The 18,906-nt window shown below is 40.6% G+C and overlaps 1 protein-coding gene across 5 annotated transcripts in view; it reads right to left on the bottom strand.

Annotated features, from left to right (window-relative positions):
- Window positions 1-18,906, bottom strand: part of FNDC3B (fibronectin type III domain containing 3B) — a 359,396-nt gene that overhangs the window by 39,783 nt on the left and 300,707 nt on the right. For all 5 annotated transcript variants that reach the window (XM_010835255.1, XM_010835260.1, XM_010835258.1 and 2 more), the window contains 6 exons: window positions 18,198-18,316; window positions 16,244-16,349; window positions 15,176-15,348; window positions 12,524-12,637; window positions 12,046-12,195; window positions 5,403-5,683 (listed from right to left, as the gene is read on the bottom strand). In XM_010835255.1, the coding sequence (XP_010833557.1) occupies window positions 5,403-5,683; window positions 12,046-12,195; window positions 12,524-12,637; window positions 15,176-15,348; window positions 16,244-16,349; window positions 18,198-18,316 (943 nt within the window). The remainder of the gene's footprint in view (window positions 1-5,402; window positions 5,684-12,045; window positions 12,196-12,523; window positions 12,638-15,175; window positions 15,349-16,243; window positions 16,350-18,197; window positions 18,317-18,906) is intronic.

Genomic DNA, 18,906 nt, shown 5'->3' with positions numbered 1-18,906 from the left:
TAATCAGGTCATAACCCACCTGCCAGCTCATTTGTTCCCTTCCAAACATTAGCAACAGAAAATTTATTGAGAGCTTATGTGTCAGGTCCTTCACAAGGTACCTGAAGTCTAAACAATAACCCTATCAGGTAGTTAAAGTAATCATCCCCATTTTATAGATCAGAACATTGAGATACAAAGAGCTTGAAGAGATACAAAGAGCTTGAAGAGATACAAAGAGCTTGAAGAGATACAAAGACCTCTGTGCCAGAGGTCACAGAGGCAACAAGAGAGAGAGACGCAGGACTGATGTCAAGGCTGCCTGACTCCAGTGCACTACTTTTGAACTACTCTGAACTTGTCTCCTTATAAAGCTTACTTCATCTTGTTAGAATGAAATGACTCAGGATTCACTTCTTGACAGGCTAATGTAGTGCTTGACATATAAGGACTCCGAAAATGTTATTTTCACCCCCATTTTACCTAGCAAAAAGAGCAGAGCAAACAAATATACTTTAAGTTTTAGCCATTTGCCAGTTCAACATGAGTCAGACATATAATGAGGTTTCCGAAAAAAGTGATCTTAGGCAACCTTACCAACTGCTTACTATGGAGAACAAAGAAGGTGACAACCGTGTTCTGCTCTGAGCCAGCCACACTATTCCTGGAGGTGAGCGCACTGCTCATTGAAGAGGCCATTAGGAAACAGAAATCACCCAGAGAGGTTGGAAGGGGTTATAGAAACTCCTGCCAGTGAAGACAGATTTGGATGAAGTGAAGATGGTTAAGTAGGAGACAGCTGACATAATAAGCTAATGATGTCTAGGCCATAAGGGTGGGGCTCAGACTTCTGTATTCTGCAAAACCTCTCCATGTGAATCTTAGAATCACTGCTCTAAGGCAAAGTTCTCAAACTTTTGTGTGTGTGCAGGCTAAGTCACTTCAGTCATGTCTGACTCTGTGATCCCATGGACTAGAGCCTGCCAGGCACCTCTGTCCATGGGATTCTCCAGGCAAGAATACTGGAGTGGGTTGACATTCCTTTTTCCAGGGGATCTTCCAGACCAAGGGATCAAACCTGCATCTCCTGAATTTCAGGTAGATTCTTTACTGCTAAGCCACTGAGCCCTCTCAAACTTTTAACAGGCAACAAAATCTCCTTTGGGGCTAATTAAAGCACAGAGTGCTGGGCCCTATCCTGAGGTTTCTGATTCCAGGGGTTTCTGCTGCTGCTGCTAGGTCGCTTCAGTCATGTCCGACTCTGTGCGACCCCGTAGATGGCAGCCCACCAGGCTCCGCCGTTCCTGGGACTCTCCAGGCAAGAACACTGGAGTGGATTGCCATTTCCTTCTCCAATGCATGAAAGTGAAAAGTGAAAGTGAAGTCGCTCAGTCGTGTCCGACTCTTAGTGACCCCATGGACTGCAGCCCACCAGGCTCCTCCATCCATGGGATTTTCCAGGCAAGAGTACTTGAGTAGGGTGCCACTGCCTTCTCCGAGGGGTTCCCACTAGGGCCTAATAAATTACACTTAATACTGATGATGCTGGTCCAGGAACCATACTTTGAGTATCACTGCTCTAGAAGAAAGCCCAGGATCAACTGAGTTGGTTTTAGTAGATTTCAGCTCAGGTTTTAACAAAGTATATGGCAAACTGTACAGAAACAGAGTTGAACTGCTTGGTGAGGAGAACCTGAAAACACTGCTTCATCACTGGAGATATTCACGTCGGGGCTCTGTGAAAGGGTGACACCAGGCGATCTTGTCTCAGCTCACAAAGCCTATAGTGGCCGGAGCATGCAAAAGAAAGCTACATCCCTATTATTTTTTTTCTTTTTTTTCTAACGCTTTTTCCCTCCTAGAATCAAAACACAAACTCAATTCTAAATTTAAAAGTAGTGCCTTTAAAAAATCTCATTGTAATTCCAACCAAATTTTATACAGGATGTTAGTAAGCCAGCGCACAGTCTGGCAAGCAACAGTAGAGAAAGGATGGGTCCATTTTAGTGTCAGCAGGTTGGCTGGAGAGGTCCCAGCAAGACAGAGAAAGAATAAACTCCATGTGAGAACAATGTGTAACTGCTAAAGGTTAAAAAAAAAAATTAAAAAAACAAGTCTTTTTTTTATCCAAGCCCCATAGCCTGTTGCATTCACATTTTTATCTAGAACATCATGATCTGTTCACTTATATTTTGACCAATTTGTGGCACAAAAAAAGGTGAGGTAAAAGTTGATTGGACTAAAATTATACCCTCAGTTCCCTGAAATACTCATTTTGTATTTTCACCACAATTACTACAATCTCGTGTTTTTGAACCATAAAAGAACAAGACTACGGGCTGATTGGAGTGCTACTATAGAGGGTCCAATAAAGTATTATAGAAACAAAATTCCTTAAGTTGGACAAACTATGATCTTAAATGTGAATATTAATTTTAATATCTTAAATGTGAAACATCCATTTTATTTATTGATTGGCCATCAAATATTTTGACTAAATCTTTTTTTTTTTTTTTTGGTCAAGAACACACACTATGACTTAAGGCCAAAGATTTGTCTTTTCTAAAGCTGTACATTTTTCATGCAATCTGTCTGAAACGGTGTCTTCCAAGCTGCCCTGTAAGGTTAAGAGGTGACATCCTCCCAGTGTGACTTTCCACATTCGGCTCAGTATACTAGCCTTGTATATTAATACTGAAAAGAATTAGGGACTTTTTAACATGTCTTTAACCAACCACTTATATGGAATACATTCTTGATAATTTCCACTGTAATTGGCATTTCATCAATGAACAAAGATCCCCTACATCAGTTTTATTCATTTGAACTTTTGATTTCTAGATTTCTTTCTTGAAGTCATTCGACTACATGTTGACTAATAAATACCAGCATTCCTCCAATATCAACTTCCTAAAACCTCTAAAGTTTTATAATCATTTACAGTACCTTTAAGGTATGCATAATGTGAGAAAGAGGCAAAATTCTTGGGCTGGAACCTTATCCTAAAAGCCATTGCTGACCTGAATGATCAGAGGACTGACCTGAGGATCTGAGTCCATTCTGGCATAGACATGGATTGTGGGTCTCACAGCAGACATGAGATCTTTCAGTGAGCCCTGAGCCAGTGGCTTCTCCATAGGTTTTCTGGCCTAAGGGTCCAAGTCAGGCAATATTCTGGACATGTGGTCTCTGAGAAACAGTTAGGGGATGGCATTCACTTGCTCATTTTTCCCCAGAGATATACCTCATGGTCAGTCTCCATAGAGCATCATCACTAGGGAATGTCCCTGAGTTCAAGGTCTGGGTTTAATCACCTCTGATTTCCTTAGCACCTGATTAGAGTGCTTCCGACACAACGGTCAGTATTTGGTTAGCATATAAAGGTGGAGGGTGGTTTTCTGAAACTGGCTAAGATGCTAAAAATGAAAAATGCCCTTGGGGACTGTCTCTTCAGCTATGTAAGTCATACCTCTTTTATTCAAGTTATTTCTAACTTGATTCCCACTTTAAACCATCCTGACCATTCTGACCTTTCTGAAATGCCAAAAGGACTCTGTAGGGTGTCATTTTCGGCCTGTGAGGTCACAGCAACTTCTATCTTAGGTTGCTGTGTAAGTGTCCCAATTCCTTGAGTGCTCTGAGGGCAAGGATGGTGTTCATCACTATTTCATAGACCCACAGTGCACAGTGGGTCTGTGCCCAAGACAGATCTCTGAAGAGAATCAAAGAGTAAACAAACTGCTGTCATCACTTGGAAAAGGAAAATGAATGCACTTATATGAATTATCCACAAAAGACTTGGGAAGAGAGGGAAAGTAGGGATAAGATGCTTAGGCAGGTTGGAACCTTTGGTATCTTACAGCTGATAAACTGATTTTTTTTTTTTCTTCAGCTTCTGGGGATGAAAAAGGTAGTCTATCAGACTAGAACATTAGAAAACACTGCAGAAAAAAAAATATAAGTCAAGTGGTAATAAACCATTTTTTTTAGCAGTAAAATTACCTGCTTGCATTCCCCTGCCCCACTTCAAGAAGAGCTAGTTTTTTTGGGTGAAAATCTTGATAACAATAAAAATTACAGCGCATGTTTACTGTGCACTTGCTATGTATTGCTGGACTCTACACAAGCATTTACTATTCATTTGCTTACGCCTTACAACATGTTTTTGAAGTAAGTAATCTTGTTCTCCTTATGCTGTGGACAATGCTGAAACACTAAAAGCTTAAGTAATTTGCCTGAAGACACAGCTAAGGATCTGCTTCTGAATCAGGCTCCGCTTCACCTCCTTAATAAGCCACTGAACATGACAAAGGGAGACACCCTGAAAGGCACTGGAATAACCAAATGGTTCCTGCACTCCTCTAATGCTAATCCTGAACTTTCTGTCTCCTAGCTACGGCACCTTGGTGCATGCGTGCTGTCGCTTCAGTCGTGAATGACTCTGTGCAACCCCATGGACAGTGGCCCACCAGGCTCCTCTGTCCGTTGGATTTCCCAGGCAAGAATACCGGAGTGGGTTACCATTTCCTTCTCCAGGGGGTCTTCCCCACACAGGGACTGACCCTGCATCTCTTATGTCTCCTGCTCTGGCATCAGCAGGAAGGTTCTTTACCACTAGCGCCACCTGGGAAGTCCTTGGAGACAGAACTAAATGTCTTGAAATCTCGAGAGGCCGTGTTGAGAAGGTGTATAGGGGAAGGTGAAGTGCTGGCTCCTCAACAGGAACTCCGGGGGCAAGGAAGAATGCAGGTGTTAACTGAGTTTTGCTGGGTGGAGTGTGATATAATGTCTTTTCTCTGGCTACTCATGAAATCCTGAATAAAAGATCCATCATAGATCCTCTGTAGCAGTGTGTCTGCTTTGAGGGGATCAGAAAAATGGCAGAGCCCTGCTTCAGAGGTGCAGACAGAGGGTGTAGCAGAGTGATGAGACAGAGGAAAAACACCAAGAAAAGCAGATTATCAAAACACTAAGGAGGAGGAATTGACTTAAAATGGTTGGTGAAATGTCCCCTCAAGGGTTAGGAATTATATCAATTTGTAACTGACTCATAAAGTAAAAAGCAGTATAAGTTTCTGAGATGTATGTGCATTTAGTACTCTTAAATGCATTAAAAATGACTGGATGCTTGGGGCTAGTGCACTGGGATGACCCAGAGGGATGGTATGGGGAGGGAGGAGGGAGGAGGGCTCAGGATGGGGAACACATGTATACCTGTGGCAGATTCATTTTGATATTTGGCAAAATTAATACAATTATGTAAAGTTTAAAAATAAAATAAAATTAAAAAAAAAAAACTATTAGAAAAAAAAAAAAAAAATGACTAGAATCCACCCATTTGGGCTTTAGGACCCAAAGGTTCTGTAGCCCCACGCCCTGATGTATGTGTCCATGCAGCTGTATTTCAACTTTCCTGCACTCACCGGTAGGTGGTTTCCGGAAGGAGGTCTTTCATAACGTGGGTGGTGGTATTGCCCACCGTGACGCTAGTATCTCCAAGATCTATGTTGTAGGCAAGGATTTCAGATCCATTATTGCACGGCTCTTCCCAGTTCAGTACAAGGCACACAGAAGGCGAATCGGGATAGGCAGTGAGGGTCTCCTCCTCCAGGACACACAGAGTGGAGACAGGGTCAGGGGCAGATGCTGGTGTCTGGCAAAGGACAAGCTCACTGGACGGTCCTGCTCCAGCTTGATTAACAGCCTGAAAAGCACAACAGCGAGACAATGTCCCCATTACTTCATGAGCACCTACTAATGCCCCCACACTAGGTGCTGCTGAGTCTAAAGTAACGCAATGGCTTCCAGAAATGTAGGTGGAGATAAATCCTCCACAATGTTCATACTGATAACCACTTCCCAAAAGATATCAATCACACCTTTTCTGCTAATAAAAGATAATGTTGCCATTGTTTCTTATGAAAAATCATTTAAAAATAACACTTCATATTTGCATAGCCCGCTTCAGTTTATGCACTCTTATGTCATCTTCATAATAACTGTCTGAGGTAGATAATTCATGGAAGCTATTCTTATCTGCCTTTCAGACGAGATCGGGCATACTCAGGGTGGTACACCCTCGACTCAGATTTATCTGCCTTTCAAAGAGGGAACTCAAAGTCAGATCAAATAACTCAAGCCCAAGATTCAGATGCCAAGCTGGGATCAAAATCCAGTAATCTGACTTTTAACTCAAGTGCTGCTCTGGAACAACGATAGGAATTTTAGAAAAGTATTCACCGTTTTCCATGTGAATGTGAAACTCATATCTGAAGTCAATGCTCTTCTCTCACCTGAGTTTGAGTATCACTGCTGACACCTGATCACTCATCACTCGAATACTCACGCATTCAGCCTCCGGGGCAGTCCTCTTGTTTCTACTTACCTGCTCTGCTTCTCAGTCACCTCTGCGACCTGCTACTCATTACCAGCATCTCTCAGCCCTGGAGGAAACAAGGCCCCAGGCCTTGCACACCTCTGTACTCCTGAAACTCCTAGACATCTCGCCTTGTCTCAGGGCAAATGCCATTTATCCCTACACCCACATTTATGTGTACAGTCCAGACCTCTGCCCCAAATGCCAGCCTAGTGTATTCAACTGCCTACTGAATATCTCCATTTAAATGTCAAATAAGCACCTCAGACTCAAGTGTCTACACAGTTCCAAAATGGTGTCCACCCCATTCTTCCTCATCCTTCCTTCCACCCCCACTGTACTGCCCGTAGTTTCCCCAGCCTTCAGGTTGTTCATGCTATTTCTGTGAATCACTGCTGGGCATCTTTCTTTCTCTCACACCCCTGCCCAAGCCATCAGCGCACCCTCTACCACTCTAATCTGACTACACCCTGTCACATCTGGTGACTGTAATGACCTCCTAACTGGTATTTACATCAGCCCACGCCCCACAGTCTGTAACAACCACTGTCCTTTCTGTGTTCTCCCACCAGATACACAGGTAACGTCAAAGTTCTCACAACTGTCTATGAGAGCCTATCCGATCTGTTCACCACCACCGCCTTCCCCAAGAACCCAGAACCATTCTGCCTTCACTGTCTCCTACTTCCTCCTTCACTCCCTCTGCTCCAGCCACACTGGCTTTCTTGCTGTCTCACAGGGACACTGAGCTTGCTCACCTCAGGGCCTTTGCAACTCACTGTCCCTTCTGTCCACAAAGCTCTTTCCCTGACGTCTGCCTAGCCCATTCAATCAGCTACTCAGGCTTCTCTCAAGTTTTGCCCTTTGCAGAGAGACGTCTCTGAACACCACGTTTAAACTTGTAGTTACCCCCACCCCAACCCCCATGATCCTTCTCATGTATTTCCCTTCTTTGCTTTTATTTTCATTATAGCATTTATCACCAACATAATATATATTTCATTTAATTTCTCCCTTGATTAGAATATAAGTTCTGTGAGGGCAAGGTTGTCTGGTTCACTGCTGTAGCCCTAGCAACCAGAACAGTACCTGATACAAAACATGTGCTCAATAAACATCATTAACAATATTTTTTTCCCTTACAAAAACACTTGGCAACCTCTTGACGAAAATGAAAGTACTCAAAAATCTAGTTTACTTCTTAGGATACCTTATGAGGACAAATGATAAACCAAAAGGCAAGTCATCTGAGCTCTTACATCAAAGGTTGACTGCAATGCTTGTGTGTTATCATTCATTTCAAAGAAGCAAGTTAAGAGCATTCATTTGCTATCTAATCGCTTTTGAAACCCTTCTGTAATAAAATTTTTACATCTAGTCCTATTTCATGACGATACCAACTTTCTTTTTGGTAGAATATTTATGTCACAAATTAAGAGTATATATTTAGATATTCTTTTTGGGTACAAATTTATCACAGGGGCAGAAAAATAAGATACTGTGGAGCCCAACTGTCATATTAACTAAGGTTTTAACAACTGTGTAATACAAGGAAAAGAACATAGCTTTTAGAGTTGGAGCTTTGTTCATATCTTGATTTCCTTACTTACTAACTGTGTGATTTTAGGCAAATTAATATTTCTGAGTCTATTTCCTCAGATATAAAATGAGGATAGTAACTCATAATTTATACAGTTATTTTAAAGATTAAATTTGTTAACATGCAAAATCCTAGCTGAGTATTAAGCCAATGGTCAGTGCTTCACTTCCCTCCTTCTCACTAGGAAAATCAAGAACAAAACAGCAATAGCAATTTTCCTAGTTTCCTAATTTTCCTAAAGCAATTTTCTTACAACAAGACAACAACAAAATACACTGAACTAATTTTAGACTTAAAGAAAAGTTGCAAAAATAGTGTATATATTTCTCATTTTGCTTCCCCTAATATTAATACCTTATATAACTATCAGTCATGTCCCACTCTTTGAGACCCCATGGACTGTAGCCCACCAGGCAGGCTCCTCTGTCCATGGGATTTCCCAGGCAGGAATACTGGAGTGGGTTGCCATTTCTTTCTCCAGGGGATCTTCCTGACCCAGGGATTGAACCTGTGTCTCCTGCATCTCCTGAATTGGCAGGTGGATTCTTTACCACTGAGCCACCAGGGAAGCATACATACACACACACACACATATAAATATATGTATGTGTGTATGTGACATAAATATGTGTGTGTGTGTGTGTGTGTGTATATGTGTGTGTATATGTGTGTGTGTGTGTGTATATATATGTGTGTGTATATATGTGTGTGTGTGTGTGTATATATATGTGTGTGTATATATGTGTGTGTGTGTGTATATAATTTTTTTTAACAAAAGGAAATTCCTAGACAGTGATCAAGAGAGATAACAGCAGTAGTGGCTGAATGGGAGGCTGAGCCGTTTGTCTTAGACTCCCACAACTGGCTACTGACTCAAGTGCCCATGGAAAGAAATTATTTTCTGCTACTTACAAGAATAGAACTGAGATGCTGTGCTGGTCTGAGTCTAGAAACCAAAAGGAGTTTCTTAAGTACTCCTATCATTGGCTGACTACCATTAACATCTAACCTGAGGGAATGTGATGGCAATGATGATGATCTCTGGGTGGAGTGGGGGAGAAAAGAGAAAAACTCTTTGTTAAAGGTAAGAATTAAGCAAATGGTCCACAGGGAAATCAAGGTCAAAATTTGTTTCAAACTTTCAAAATATTTATCTCTCACATAATTATGACTATACAAATCTAACATACACTTAAGGTTGAATTATTGATTTCTTTACAATCTCACAGTATAATGAAAAATTCAGCACTAAGTATTTTATTACCCTTTTCATGTTATTAATGTACTCTATTATTCATTTTCTCCATTATTTTTAAAATTAACCTTTTATTTATTTTACTCTGTATCTGGGTTCCATCTTCTTATTCTGTTCTTATACCTCCTTACTGGTGTTAATTGAGGTCTTCAGTAATGATTCTTGACTCATTACTTTGTCAAATATGTGCATTTGTGTTGAGTGATTTAATAAGGCTAATAAGGGCTAAGGGGATATGAAGGATCCAGAGGAAAAAATACAGGTTTTAATTAAATAACTGATATCAAGCATACTACATTGGCAATCTCTACAAAAATCAAGAAAGTATCAGTTTTGTAATTCTTAAAATCTGCATTTGTATCATAACTATCAGTCATGTCCGACTTTTTGCAACCCCATGGACTATAGCCCACCAGGCTCCTCTGTCCATGGGATTTTCCAGGCAAGAATACTGGAGTGGGGTGCCATTTCCTTCTCCAGGGGACCTTCCTGACCCAGATATCAAAGCCAAGTCTCTGTGTCTCCTGCATTGGCAGGCAGATTCTTTACCAACCGCACCACCTGGGAAGCCTGTATTACTATAAAACAATGAGCAAAACCAGGAGACACAATAGTGTTAACAATGTATAGACCTTATGTATTAAAGTCAAATCTTACCAATTTCTAATAATGTTCTTTTTATTTTCCAGGATCTTACTTAAGACCCAAATTTCTTTTACTAGCCTTATACTATGGAAAATGCTTTCTTGAGTTATATCTCTTATTATTACCAAATTTCAAAGTAAACCATTTTAAAGAATCTTACTAATATTTAAGAGTATGTGTAAAATATACAATATGCCTCATGTAAGCATACGTACCCAAGAATTATTTGGGTACATGTTAATTGAAGCATTCCTAAGGAAGAATATAAAAATTCAAAAATTCCTGCACAAAATAAGCAATGCTTCCATTCAATTTTTATATGATACTATATACATATTACAGTGATATAATTTTTAAAGCACCAAATATTTAAAAGAATATTCAGGCTTTAACCTGACTTTGTAGTAATATCAAATAAAAATGATTCAGATTAGGTTCACGGGTATCAAGAAATTAATATAAGATGAGGAGACTTTTTCCTGGCAATACTTCTTTAGAATAGCAAGTGTGGTCTTGAGAGTACTATCCCCTTTATAGTGTCTGACTCACTTTATGACAAATAAGTATAGACATTTGAAAATACTACTGTTGAAACAGGGAGGCAAGATTATTACGCAGGTTCTATTCTTACCAATGTATCTTTAAAATGCAATTTTGGGGTGTTAATGGCAAGTAACAACAAAAACCCCGAAAGAAAAAAAGGAAATAGAACATTTTAAAGAGAGACCAAAACTCAAAAACAGGTTGAACTGAAGTTCTTTCCTGTGATGGCAAAGAGTTTTTATTTATATCCTGCCTTGTTCCAAAAACAGGAGTGGAGCACATAATTCAACCTTTCCCCAATGACTCAGCATTGTTATTATAAAGCTCAGATAATGTGCTGTGACCCTGACTCACTGATGAAGGGTTAATTATGTCCCAGGCCGTCCATTTGAGGGGTGTATAACAAAAGAGTTTAACCAGAAATGTTTACGATAAAACAGGCTTCAGAATTTAACAGAAAAGCTTCTGTTGATCTGGAAAGTTAACTTGTGTGTGTGCATGCTCAGTCGCTAAGTTGTGTCCCACTCTTTGCTACCCCCATGGACTGCAGCCCACCAGGCTCTGTCCTTGGGATTGTGAAGGCAAGAATACTGGAGCTGGTGGGTTGCCATTTCCTTCTCCAGGGGATCTACCTGACCCGGGGTTGAGTCTGTATCTCCTCCACTTCAAGCAGATTCTTTACCACTGAGCTACTTGGGAAGCCCAAAGTTAACTTAAGAAGGGAATATTTTATCCAAAGAGGCCAGAGACACTGAAGTAAATGGACATGTAATAAACAATATGATCCATGACTTAAATCAGATGGAAACCTAAACCTGGCATCTTTGCTTCTTTATTTAAATCTAAACACGTGTGAAAATAGAATTCTTTGTTATCTCTCCTTTTGGTCATCCTGATCATTCTTTGAGGTTGGCACAAAGCAGTGCTCAAATGTTACCGAACAAATGGAAATAAATGAACAAAGAACCCTGTTTTCTCAAGACAATAAGGCTTTACAAAGGGAAAAGAAAATATTTACCCAACTCAATAAAACGAAAGCAAACCTATGACTGCTGTCGCTCTTGGGGGTTAGGCTAGGAGCCGATTGCTCTTTGTGTTATTCTGTCTGGACACCCAAGTGGAAGCTTACGGATAGCCAGACCTTGATGGTGGTCACTGAGAGGTAGGAGGAGGGTCCTACAATCAAATGCAGACTGTCCAAACTACTCTCCTGTTGGTTTCTGGCTCCAGTTAACATCTGGAATGGGAAGTTGTAAAGGTTTTTTGCCTTTTGTCTAAGTGGCTTTCCCAGCGAAATGTGCATCTTGGAAAACTCAGACAAAAGGCATCTTCCCTAAGGAGCTGTGCCCACTTTGCCTTGGACTCGATCCCGTATTCAATGAATTAAGCAGCAGACACAAGGCAAGGGCGGTGAGGAGTACAGTGGAGACGATTCGGATTTTGTTCCCATGTTTCAGGACCTCTCAGAGAAGCAAAAATGAATTGTAAAATGCCAAAATGATTGCATCTATTTTTATTTAAAAGGACTCTTTTTCCCATAACACCCTTCCTGATGTCCTCCATCATGAGCCTTTGAGTAAGTTTCCCAAAGAGTCTTTCAGGGGAACACCAGTATTTGTGAGTAACGGCCGCACAGTATCAGCCTACCTGTAATCGGCAGCAATACTGTGCAGCAGGTAACAGGTCCCTCATTTCGAAGCCGGTGTCTGTCCCATGATAAACGAGTTCTAAGGATTCTTCATCTTCTCCCCACTCCAACCTGTACTCTGAGATGTCGGCACCAGAGCTTTCAGGACTCTGGAAATTTAGAAATTTAATTTCATTGAGAAGAAAATCTTATGATGTTTGTGTTCAACTAATTATACCAAAAAAAAAAAAAAAGAGCAAGATGCCTCAGAATATTTGAAATACATGCAAAAGAAAAGCATGAAAAAGATACTCAATTTCCTCTTAATTTGGATCAGTGGTAAAATCTGCATAACTCCTGGCAAGCACTAAAGCAGATGACTGTGTAAGAATCACCGACCTACATGTGAATTTTAGCTTTGTAGAGCCCTTGTACCTTGCACTGGGGAACAGATAAAGTAGAAGAAACAAATTAATGCAAAACCTGTGCCTGACTTACCTCCCAGCTCACTAGGACACATCCATCAGGCGTAAAAGAGATACAAGGTGCTTTGCACTGTCCAGGAGGCCCTGCAGCAGTGGTAATTTCTGAGACATCAGAATAGGGACCATACTGCAAGAGAGAAACACACATGTGCTTGTAGGGGTGTGTTAGGGATGTGTGTGTTTGTGTGTGTGTGCATGTAACACAAGTTTATAACCAAACAAGGGCTAGGCTAATGGTATCATCAATACAACTGATTAAAAGCATTACCTAATGGTGTTCACTTTCAATTACATGAGTAGATTTTCTTCCCACATACATTACTTGAGTGGTAAATGTCTATTTTATATATATATATATATATATATTATTTTTTAAATTCAAAAGGATTAGAAAGTTGGTTTACTATACATTTTTGCTGTGACCTAAGAAAGAAAAAATGCTGACTTTTGCTACATCACAGCATTGTGCTTTCACTTCTCAGGGCGTTTCAAAATAAACCAAGTCAGATGCACACTGTAGTTTAATTTTTAAGGCATAAAAATCTGTATGGAATTGTTGGTTATCAAATTTTGAGTATTTCTTCTAGTCACTGGTATTTTCCAATTTGAAACCAACAGTCCTATTATTGTTTTCTTGGCATGCCCACCATCTCAACTATCTGAAGGTTTATACTGCACTTCTCTCCTCCTCCTACCATCAGTGGCCATACTGCTCAGAACAATCATCACTTTAGTTTTAAAACACATCAAGAGAACCAGAACCACCACGTTAAGGTGGAATATGTGGTACTTAAAAGAATTGGGGCAAGGAATAAAGTAATTTTCAGGCTAATGAGGAAGTCCAACCAGTCTATCCTAAAGGAGACCGACCAGTCCTGGGTGTTCATTGGAAGGACTGATGCTAAAGCTGAAACTCCAATACTTTGGCCACCTCATACGAGGAGTTGACTCATTGGAAAGGAGTCTGATGCTGGGAGGGACTGGGGGCAGGAGGAGAAGCAGACGACAGAGGATGAGATGGCTGGATGGCATCACCGACTTGGTGGACATGAGTTTGAGTGAACTCCAGGAGTTGGTGATGGGCAGGGAGGCCTGGTGTGCTGCGATTCATGGGGTCGCAAAGAGTTGGACACAACTGAGAGACTGAACTGAACTGAATGAGGAATATGACTGTGTTTTTCAAAATGGAGGAAAAAACATAAAGAAAAAAATCTTTCAAATTTTCTAATATAACTTGCAAATATACTGAAGGTAGGGGAGAAACTGTCTGGAGTAGACCACAGAAGAGGACCACAAGTCAAATATATGGTTAAATTTCAATATAACAGGATTTAAAAATAAGGCTGAGATAGTTTCTTTAAATGACAAATTAGTGAAAGGAGAAAGTAAACCTCAATCAGTCCAGTTGCACATGTGTCTTTATCATGGCAAATATCTTCTTCAAAAGTTGAGGGGGAAAATGACCAGGGTTTCATCTGCAGCATGGGTGATTATCAGCATCCATCCTCTTTTTACTTATGAAAAGTCAGGGTACAGAGGCTTTCTTATCTTCTCACCAATACATTTAAATTGTCTAGTTTTGTGTGTGGGTTTTTTTTAATTTAAATACCTGTATCTGAAATTCTTTCCTAATGGTGAATTAGAAGAGATCCAGCTCTTGTTCAAGGTTTGTGACCCTACTTCAGACCAAATGTTTTCAAACTAAGGCCTGGCTAACCAGAAACGGACTAAAGACAAACACACTTCACTTCTGAAAGGCAGGAATAAACACCAAGAACTAGAAGAGTCTTGCCAACTTGCTGTCACTGTCAGTTTGGCTTTCTTTCTTATAAAAATCTCGTCGATTAATTACATCTATTTATTTGTACAGAATGCATTTATACACATCGCTGGCCCTCTGTCGGGCGTTAGCAGCAGTTTGCCCTACCCACACCCTTCCACCTTCTTTTACATTTCTGCCCATCTGTGACACACCAAAACGCCCTATAGTTTCTGGGTCACTTCATTCTCATTATGAATCTGCAGCACTCTGCAATTAAAAAAACCAATCACCTTTGTGCATATAGTCAGACCCTTTCAATCTTGAATAGCCCACCTCAACAACTTCAAATGGAGTACTAGAAAGGACCAGAGAGTTCTATGAAATAAAGAAAAAACAAATAAGCTGGTATCCCTAGCCTCTACCCCAGCAGAGTTTTAAAAACTGACCTAAGACATTGCTGAGTAATTTAGACAACATGGTAAAGGAATATTATGGGAGTCCTAATCTCCCATAAATGATTTATATAATCGATGAGAAACTAGGAAACCACCAAAAGGCATCTAAAAGGTAAAGTTATATTATATAAATATAAATTATATATTATATAAATATAAAAAGTTATAATATATAATCGATGAGAAACTGAGAAACCACCAAAAGGCATCTAAACAGTAAAGTCCTTATTAACTTTGAGCCCTGTCTTAATAGGAGGACAAAAGAATCAAAATTTCCAATGCTGGGTCTACATGAAATCAAAGCAGGATTTCTTCAGAAATAAGATTGTATATACAGTTCTTTAATGGCTGTCACAGTTGGACAGATACAGATGAGGAATTTTAGGAGGGTGGAAACAGAAGTGCCAGGACCTCGTGTTTTTGTGGTGATAAGCAGGCATGTACTCACCCCTCCGTCATTCAGAGCCCGCACCCTGAAGCGATACACGGTTCCTGGAAGCAGGTTGCCCACGGTGCACTCGAGCTCCGGCCCATGGTATACCTCCGAAGCTACATCCTCCGGTTCTGTCATCTCCACGCTGTACTCTGAGACCTCACAGCCACTTTCAGAGGCAGGAATGTCTGGGAATGGAGAACATTATTCATCTTAGAACTTTTTTATTACTTCAGGTTGGCCCTATCACACCTTATGCTCTATGACATTTGCAAAATATCATGTAGGTAGCCTGTCCTTGATATTTACAAAAGAACCCCCACTTCAAAAAGGGAAAGAGATACAAAAGAAAGTTTCTTAACGATGTTATCCATACTTTTCAAAGCAAGTACATTTAATGATATGAACAAAATGATTCCAAAACCATAGAACTTTTAGGCAATTCCTTTACATTCTAATGCAAGGTAAAGGCAAGAATTAGAGGGGAGAAAAATCTTCTTTTTAACCTGAAACCAAAGGACATATTAAATCAAGTTAGAGAACCCCAAACTGGCATAACATCTTAATTTAGACATTAAGTGATGGGGAACAATAGTCTGACAGAGTTCTGCAGGTTTATATTTGCAATTTTACATGCTGTGAATTATTAATATGACAGGCAATGCTAAGACAGCTTGAGCTGAGACTGTAAAACACCAGGACCCACACACGACAGGGTAGCAAAGGTGAGGATACAGATGCTGCCTAAGGAACAACTTCTTGGTTTAACCTCTTTATTAAGCTCTTTATTTTTTATTTTATGAATAAAGTTGAGGAACTCCTGCTCTGAAACATTTTCTAGAACAGTGCCCTCTGAGGGCAGAGGGTGAACAGCGCATGTGGCACCACCAGGAACAGGAGGATGGGCCACAGTGCTGGGCATTCACAAACCCAAGCCCATGTACATTAAACAGAATATGGACATTTTCAATAGACACAAATCTGGTTTTCAGAAGAAAGACCTGAAACTTAATTACAAAGCAGTAAGTCTTAAACTCAACCTCCAATTGTCCAAATTGGCGACGTGAAGATGTGGTCACTCACCCCACTCTAAGTGGACTTCTTTGTGCTTTGGTCTACCCAAAACCCTCGGTGGGCGACACTGACCTGGTGCAATGCTTAGTGTGCGAACAGGGAGACTTTCAGAACACTGCAGGAGAAACACCAAAGAGAACCGTCTCTTAGTTACTATGCATTTTTTAGAGCTCTACATACCAGGCAAATTCCACCCCACACCAGCAAATGCTGCCAAGGAGGGGGTTACACGCTGAATGTGTACACTTCTTATGCAATATGATCTTCATCTCTCTGTGTGTGGTGCATGTGTATATTTGTGTCTGTTTTAAGTATGGACATATGCATATGGCACTGGTAAAAATAATTATTTCTGGTGTCAGATTTGCAGACTGACATTTTGACCGTTGTGTATCCCAAGCACACAGTTACTTCCCTTTAACTAAAAATTAGACCCTTCCTGAGGACAGAGGAGAACACAAAACAACAGCTGGATGAGGTTTATAAATGGTGCCATAAATGGCCCACCACATACAGAGCAGAAGAGCAAATAAAGTCAGCTGAGTGTGACATTAACCAGCAGGTTCTGCTAATGTTAAATCATCAGGGTTTCTTTTTTGCAGGATCTGGTTGTGTAAGGCTGGTGGTATGGAAGCTGACACCTTTTTGAGATATGAGGAACATGGTAGAGATACGCAGCTCAACCAACCTCATCCTCCTCCTTGAGGAAATGCGGTGCAGAGGAGATATGTTTATACATTCAAGGAGCACCGCTGCCTCTGTGCAGCCTTGTGCAACACCTCGTGTGAAAGAGAAGCTCGCCAATCACCTGTGACTTTGAGGTCAACCTGGCTCACCCTCGGAGACACTGCATAAATGTCGTTGAGCTGGACCTTTATTTTAAACCTGAGAATTCTGTCTAAATATACAGTCTAGACTTCACAATACTGCTATCCTTGGGAGGGAAAGAAAATAAACATATGACACTGTCAGAGGTGGGTTGACTGGCAAAATTCGGCACCTACTGGCAGGTGTTCTCTTGAAAAGTCAACCCAGTACAGGGCTATAAGCCATCTTTTGTGCTCTCTCTCTCTCTCTCTCTCTCAATACTAATGATTTCAAAACCACGATGCTAAATATCTCTCTGATGAACATGTTTTTTACCATACTGCCTCTCATTCACTTTCTAAATGTTCATCATTTAGATAATGATCTCATTATTAGAACACTTCATGTGTACTTGTTGTTTTGAGTGCACGAGAACACTGTGAAGTTGTTTCCTGACATGTTGAAGTTTCCTGACATGTTGAACAGTTGGTCTAAGGTCATATAAATTGTAGACAATGGTGGTGGTCATTCTGTGATGTATAAAAATATTAACTCACTGTGTTGTGACAGGAAACTTATATAATATTGTAAGTCAATTATACTTCAATTTTTTAAAAAAGGCAGACGACAAGAGAACTGGTGCTACCTACAGATGTAAGGTTGGGCACTGGGCAATCTGAGGAGATGCAATTCAGCTCAGTTACCCTAGGTATATGTGGCTTTACAATCATTTTCCAGCAGATGGCAGTAAAGTATCAAGAGGAAGGTGTGTTTCACATTCTTCCAAAACTGCCAAAGTAACAGCAAAGCTGAGCTGGAGGTTGTATCTTTTTGCTCTAAATTCTAAGCTTTTCTATCATCGCGATAACTGAGGTTCACCCCCGTATTCGTTAGCCAATGCAAACTGCAGACCACCTTCAATTTTCAACTGTGATGTGGTCATGCCCAAGTCTTGGAAAGCAGCACAATTCAGTTGAGAATCATCTGGGTCTATCTTTCTATACCCTCTAAAGAACAATTCAGAAAACTCTGATGTGATACCATGGCAGGCTGTAGTACCAAGATATATTTTTTAAAAGCAATTTATTCTGATGTTACAGATAGGCTGTCTGAATTTGACCAAAGATGTTTACTTTTACACTGAAACAAAACCAACCTGACTGTGTCCACCAGTACTTATGCAGCATGCTCGGAGTTTGTACAAAGTGCCTGGTTTCAAGTGGGTGAAAGTGTACTCTGTAGCCGACCCACTGTAGGCCACTTCCCACTGACTCGCTGCAAAAGAAGACCACGTGTGAGTTTATGCCTTTTGTAAAAATGTAATAGTATCAACCATTCCTGATAAGAAAAAGCTCTAAGTGGTTTCCGTGAAAAGCAGCATCTCCTATTCTTTTCTTCTTTTTTAAACAGTCACAGGGCTCTCTTTCCATTTCCTTTACAAAATTAAATACTAAAATAACATGAAGGCATTTTTAATACTTAGCACTGCTGGTTACACTACTTAATATCACCATGATCACATTTGCTGACTGTGGAGGTTTGGATGCTGGAAAGACCAAAATCTGTAGTTGGTCCTGTAGCAGGAGATGGTATTGAGCAAGTTGGCAAGTGGTGATGGTGTGAGAAGCCCCTGGGCCCAGCTGGGCAGGGGGAAGCAGGCTTCGCCATGAGGTTCCTGGTCAGCCCAGGGCACCACTGAAGAGTTTCTCCCGGTTCTTATCTGCCTGGAGGTCACAGCAAGTGAACTCCCCCGACCCCATCCCAGCCATATAGACCAAGCCCTTTGGGTAAAGTCCTGCTGTCTCCATGGAGCCCCACTTAAGACAAAAATACCCAAGACAGTGACTTTAAAGATGAAACACTCA

This window comes from Bison bison, unplaced genomic scaffold (assembly GCF_000754665.1).
Source record: "Bison bison bison isolate TAMUID 2011002044 unplaced genomic scaffold, Bison_UMD1.0 scf7180017864040, whole genome shotgun sequence".
Taxonomy (NCBI): Eukaryota; Metazoa; Chordata; class Mammalia; order Artiodactyla; family Bovidae; genus Bison; species Bison bison.
The sequence above is the reverse complement of the archived record's forward strand: the minus strand, read 5'-3'. Positions and strand labels throughout refer to the sequence as shown.